Source organism: Mus musculus, chromosome 3, assembly GCF_000001635.26.
Source record: "Mus musculus strain C57BL/6J chromosome 3, GRCm38.p6 C57BL/6J".
NCBI lineage: Eukaryota > Metazoa > Chordata > Mammalia > Rodentia > Muridae > Mus > Mus musculus.
Window position 1 is genome coordinate 90,668,115 of NC_000069.6, and position 6,145 is coordinate 90,674,259.

At 42.4% G+C, this 6,145-nt stretch overlaps 1 protein-coding gene across 1 annotated transcript; it reads left to right on the top strand.

Annotated features, from left to right (window-relative positions):
• The first annotated feature begins 956 nt into the window (after nucleotides 1-956).
• S100a8 (S100 calcium binding protein A8 (calgranulin A)) lies at nucleotides 957-1,920 on the top strand. The gene is made up of 3 exons (NM_013650.2): nucleotides 957-988; nucleotides 1,405-1,568; nucleotides 1,725-1,920. Exons 2-3 carry the CDS (start codon nucleotides 1,428-1,430, stop codon nucleotides 1,851-1,853), a joined length of 270 nt encoding a protein of 89 aa, NP_038678.1. The 5' UTR covers nucleotides 957-988; nucleotides 1,405-1,427; the 3' UTR covers nucleotides 1,854-1,920.
• The last annotated feature ends 4,225 nt before the right edge of the window (nucleotides 1,921-6,145 follow it).

The window sequence follows — 6,145 nt, forward strand, 5'->3', positions numbered from 1 at the left end:
GGCAGCCAGTTAATTCGAGTGGTATTCTACTGGGCTTGGGGATTGCACCTATGAATTCCTGGGAATAAGCCCCTCTTCTTTTTCCCTTGGGCATGAGACTCACATGGACTCTCCAAAATACTTGACCCCTCACCATCCTAGAGTTCACTCCTCTCTTCATCCCAGGCTCCTGGGGACAAAGGTACAGTGACCATTCTGAGAGGCTGAAAGGGTCTCTACTGTTATCATGCAGTGACTTAGTGGCAGCTGAGGGTGGACAGAATGAAGACCAGGAATTACATCCAAAGACTCAGGACATCCTTAGCTTTTAGAGCAGAATGACCATTAAGAGTCACGGGCAGGTTAGGAATTTGTCCAACTCTTGGGAATACAGCTATCCTCCAAAGACTGTACCTACCCATCTAAATAGAACCCCATAGCAGTACTCCAAACTTTACTAATATCCAGTAGCTAGAACCAGCAATGTTTCTGAGGTCTTTGGTACTTTGAGAACTTGGAGAAGTTGTCTTTTCTATGCACCCACACTCATACAGAAGCATACACCTTCAGTTCAGTTCAGTTCAGTTCAGTTCAGTTCAGTTCAGTTCAGTTCAGTTCAGTTCAGAGGTAGACTGGACATGAAGGCATTGGATCAGCAATGGATCCAATTAGGAGAGGGTTAAGATTGAGAGTCTGTTTAGATGCAGGGATGAGGTGCCAGGGGCCTAGACATGGACTTATTGCCATGCCCCATCCTGATTCTTCCTGCTGGGTACTCCTGTCTGGTAAATGTTCCAACACTCCCACTTCCTCAGACTCAGAAATGCTCACTGTACTCAGTGATTGCCACATGGACTTGGTTAGGAAACAGAGGCTGTGGCAACTCTGGAAGGGAAGAGCGTTGTCTCCATAGCCCGAGGCTGTGGGCAGCTGGCCAAGCTTTCCTCTATAAAAGCAGCTGACACTTAGCCTCACATATCCTTTGTCAGCTCCGTCTTCAAGACATCGTGTAAGTAGGGCTATGTGACTGTCTCACAGTGTAGGCTCTCCTTAGCGAGGGTTGGGGGATAGAGTAGCCTCCTCTGAGAGGGCGAGAAAGCGTGGGGAAGTCTCCAGCACCGATCAAATGCTTGAGGATAAAGGAAGTGGAATGGCGTAGAGCCTTCTAGCAGTGTCTAGCAGAAGAGGGCAGGAAGTGTTTAGTGTGGAGAATTTGCTACACTTGTGTGTGTGTGTACTAAAGTCTCTCCAATGCTCTCTCCTACCCCTTCCCATCAGAGATAGAGCCATTTTCTGGGTTTAGTTATCTGAGTGGTACAGGCCAGGTCAAAGCCCATTCTTGGGTTAAAAACCTGAATGCCCACTCAGTTGTCACCCTGCCGTGAGTAACTGCAGCTCCCATCCCTCTGCGACTTTTCCTTTCAGTTGAAAGGAAATCTTTCGTGACAATGCCGTCTGAACTGGAGAAGGCCTTGAGCAACCTCATTGATGTCTACCACAATTATTCCAATATACAAGGAAATCACCATGCCCTCTACAAGAATGACTTCAAGAAAATGGTCACTACTGAGTGTCCTCAGTTTGTGCAGGTGAGGAGGTGCTATGTTCTCAGGGTTTTCTAATGGTGCTGGGATGGCTAGCCCTCCAAGTTGCTTTCTGCAGTTAGCCAATACTTATCCACAGATAGTCCTCGCTTACTTTTCTCTGATACAGTCTGAACTCACCCCCCCCATTCTTCTTGACAGAATATAAATATCGAAAACTTGTTCAGAGAATTGGACATCAATAGTGACAATGCAATTAACTTCGAGGAGTTCCTTGCGATGGTGATAAAAGTGGGTGTGGCATCTCACAAAGACAGCCACAAGGAGTAGCAGAGCTTCTGGCCTAGGGCTGGGTCCCTGGATATGTCTACAGAATAAAGTCATCATATCTCAGGTCTGTTTGAGTCTCTTGTCTTTCCTGGGGGTGAAGGAAGGGATGGAAAACTGGAAAGAACTGTCTTGTTTTGGTCCTTACTGTTCTCCATGGTCCAGTCCTTTCCCATGACTGCTCCTCTGGTCACCAACCCCCAGATTGTTCTCAGTCTCTTCTGGCCCCTGAACTTTGAACCAGTGGTTCTAGGATTTAGGAATTTCCCAAAGTTTGTAACTTAGACTTGGTAGTTTTACTGGTTTATCCCAAATGGGAGATTTGGAAACAGGAGGATTCTAGGCAAACGGATGCTGTGCACATAACTTAGTTTCTAGTTAAATGTCTTAGATGTGACTTTTTGAAAATTAGTAGGATAGGTATGAAAGGTGTGTATATGAGGAAGGAGGAGGGAGGAAAGGAAGAAGGAGGGAGGGTGAGAGAGAGAGGAGTGATTTTCTGTCTTGGGGTAGGTGGATGGTTTTTAGTCCTACCTTAGGCACTAGAGGAGTACATCTGGTTCCTAGGGACATCTGGTCCCATATCGTAGTGATCTTTCCATTTTTACTCCAAACTTCCAACTCAGTTAAATGATACAGGAATGAGTAGATAGGTCAGTGCACTCATAAAGCTCAAAGGACAGCTATGGTCATCTGTTAGCTGTTGACCTTTGCCATCATTACATCTGTGAATTTTTCCTAGGGACTGGTAAAATGAGGAACTCGGAGACCTTTCACCAGAGCTTAGCCATTAAACTGAATTTTCTTTTTTAATTTAAAAAAATTTATTATTTTTTAAATAAAACATTTAAATTTTATATGTGTCCTGTATTTATATCATTCCTGTCTTCCTTCTGCTCCTTTCAATCTCCTCCACGTCATTTCCTCTCAACTGCCTCTCAAATACATGGTCTCTTTTTCTTTAATTATAATTGTTACAGATAGATATAAGAATAAACATATAAATACAACCTGATGAATTCAATTAGGATTGCTCATATGTTTTTAGGGCTGTCCACTTGGTATTAGATAACCACTCAGTGGACTCATCTTTGAAGATTTATTGTAATCCCTCTTAGCAGTTATTAATTGCCTATAGATCTTCATCTAGGGGTGGGAACCTATTCTCCCATTTATGTTGTCATGTCAATTGGTATCGTAATTGTTCAGGTCTTGTTTAGGCAGCCTAAATATTGTTGATATTTTATGGGAGCAGTTTCCCTGTCATATATAGAAGACACAATTCCACAGTAGACATTTTAATCCTCTGGCTCTTAACGGTATTTCTGAACCTTTTCTGTGATGTTTCATGAGCCTTATGTGTAGGAGTTGTGTTACAGATGTATCATTTGGTGCTGGGTACCCTAACACCATTTATTCTCTGTATGCATTTGACTAGTTGTGACTTCTGTAATGTTCTCTGTCTGCTGCAAACACAAGCTTCTTGAATGAGCAGAGATAAGAGCCACACTTATCTGTGGGTAGAAGGATAAGCATCTAGAATATACTTAGAAATCATTTTGGCTTTAGGAAATGGCAGTTGTGGGATCTCTTGTAGGGTCTATGATCTTATCATCCACAAGTAGATGGCTAGGATTACAATAAAGGATGTATTACCTCCAGTTGAGTGGACCAATAGATGATTGTTGGTCACTGACAAGATAAGAAGTGCCACTATTGCACCTTTGGGGATATCTTACCAGACTGGTCATTGCTGCAGTTCACAGGCCTCACATATGGTTGGGACTATTGGTTGTTTTCCTCCTTTGTCCGCTATCATAGTGCCTTCCTGTACCATGAAAGCTCATCTTCAGAGAGGAGGCTTATACGTCAGACTCAGACTGATTCCTCCAACTCTTATGTTTGGAGTGTGTGATGTCTTCAGCAATGGGGATTTGTCTCTGGGAGACAGTCAAGGGCAACAGCAACACTGTACATTGTTTTGGAACTTGCTTAGACTTCCATGATCAAATAACTCTAAAGGAAGAAGTTTAGTTAGGGTTTCTATCACTGTATTAAGATACCATGAACAAAAGCAACTTGGAGAGGAAAAGGTTTATTTTGCTTATACTTCAACGTAAGAGTCCATTACCGAGAGAAGTCAGGGTAGGAATCTAGTGGCAGAAACTGATACAGAGGCCACAGAGGACCACAGAGGAGTGCTGCTTACTGGCTTGTTTTTTGGGTCTTGCTCAGTCTTCTTTATTCCACCCAGGACCACCAGCTGAAGGGGGGCACTGCTTACACTGAGTTCTGCCCTTCCACATCAATCATCAATCAGGAAAGTGGCCTACTAGCTTGCCCTCAGACTAATTGGTTGGGGAATTTTCTCAATTGTGGTTTCTTCTTCTCAAATAACTCTAGTTTTGTGTTAAGTTGACATAAAACTAGCCAATACCATTGACTCCTTACCAATTCAACACACACACATATAACTGTTAAACCATAACTATTTTTTTCTTGTTCATTTCCAAGATCTCATATTAATATCAATATTACAATATGAAACAAATAAAATTAAAAGCCCTACCGTCTTTATAAGTTTAGTCTCTACAAATCATCCGAAGTCCTTTTCAATTTCTGAATCTTCTCAAAAGCATCCAGAGTCCCTCTAAAACTTCAAAGCTCTCAACTGTGGACTCATAAAACAGTTACATCAACGAAAATAAGTTAAACACTTTCTTATTTCAAGAACAAAGAACTAAGGTACAGTTTCAATCAAATAAGAGCAAAGCCCAAATCCAACAGTGTAAAAAATTCACTACTTAATGTCTGGGATCCACTCACCCACTGGGCTCCAAAAGACCGGAGTTACTTCTCTGGCTCTGCCCTCTGCAGCATGCACAGCTTATCTCCTAGACTCAGGCTGGCTGAACTTGATGGTTGTCCCATAGTGCTGCCCTATCCAAAATGTGGGGTATCTATTACAATGAGGCTGTACCTTCATCAGTAACCTTTCGTTAGTTCTCTCTTTTTTTAATTTTTAATATTTTTTATTACGTATTTTCCTCAATTACATTTCCAATGCTATCCCAAAAGTCCCCCATACCCTCCCTCCCACTTCCCTACCCACCTATTCCCATTTTTTTGGCCCTGGCATTCCCCTGTACTGGGGCATATAAAGTTTGCAAGTCCAATGGGCCTCTCTTTGCAGCGATGGCCGACTAGGCCATCTTTTGATACATATGCAGCTAGAGTCAAGAGCTCCGGGGTACTGGTTAGTTCATAATGTTGTTCCACCTATAGGGTTGCAGATCCCTTTAGCTCCTTGGGTACTTTCTCTAGCTCCTCCATTGGGAGCCCTGTGATCCATCCAATAGCTGACTGTGAGCATCCACTTCTGTGTTTGCTAGGCCCCTGCATAGTCTCACAAGAGACAGCTATATCGTTAGTTCTCTTAAGGGATTATGACCCTGCCACATAGTGCCAAGTCTCAATTTCTTTCTCTGATCCCTTTAATCCTGTAATAAGACACCATGAACTTCTACTTCAACTGCAGCTTCACATTTGCCAATGGATTCTCAAAGTGCCAAGCCTAAGCTGTTCTCCATGACCACTTCATGTCTTCAAAACAAGTACCAGCTGGGACATTCTTACACATTACCAAGTTTAGCTGCCAGCATAAGTTACAGTCTTGACCCTCTCTGGATAGCAGTTTGAGTGTTGAGCCTGAGAAAACACTGCCCAGATTTCACATCAGTAATGCTGATCTTTTTTTAATCACAGCTAACTTCTCAGTCCCAGCTGACCAACATCAATTGTCCCACTAAAGCAAAGGTTTCATTTTAATTATTCTAAATTCAAAATATTGAATGATGCCAATGGAGTTTTTCATAAACTCTTACACTTTTCTTTGCAACATCACAAGCCAAGCCTCTATCCTCTGCATCACTATCGGCATTATGTTCCCACAGTAGCCTGTTAAGCTTTGAATACCCAATCGATTTTCTAGTTCCAAATTCCAAGGACCTTCTTCAATCCTCTCCAAAACATGGCCAGGTCTGTCACATCAATACTCCAATTTCTGTTTTATTTAGGTTTCTATTGTGGTGATAAAACATCATGACCAAAAGAAACTTAAGGAACAAAAAGTTTCTTTTTTTATATTTTACAGCTTGTAGTCCATTATCCAGGAAAGTCAGGGCAGGAACTCAAGACAGGAACCAGGAGGCAAGGAGGAAATCAGAGGTCATGGAAGAACATTGCTTACTAGCTTGCTCCCCATGGCTTACTCAGCCTGCTTTCCTATACCATCC

Bases quoted from the DNA above. Each gene is read 5' to 3' on its own strand.
- S100a8 (NM_013650.2), top strand. From the start codon at position 1,428: ATGCCGTCTGAACTGGAGAAGGCCTTGAGCAACCTCATTGATGTCTAC. The intron at 1,569-1,724 runs GTGAGGAGGTGC...TCTTCTTGACAG, and splicing joins AGTGTCCTCAGTTTGTGCAG to AATATAAATATCGAAAACTT.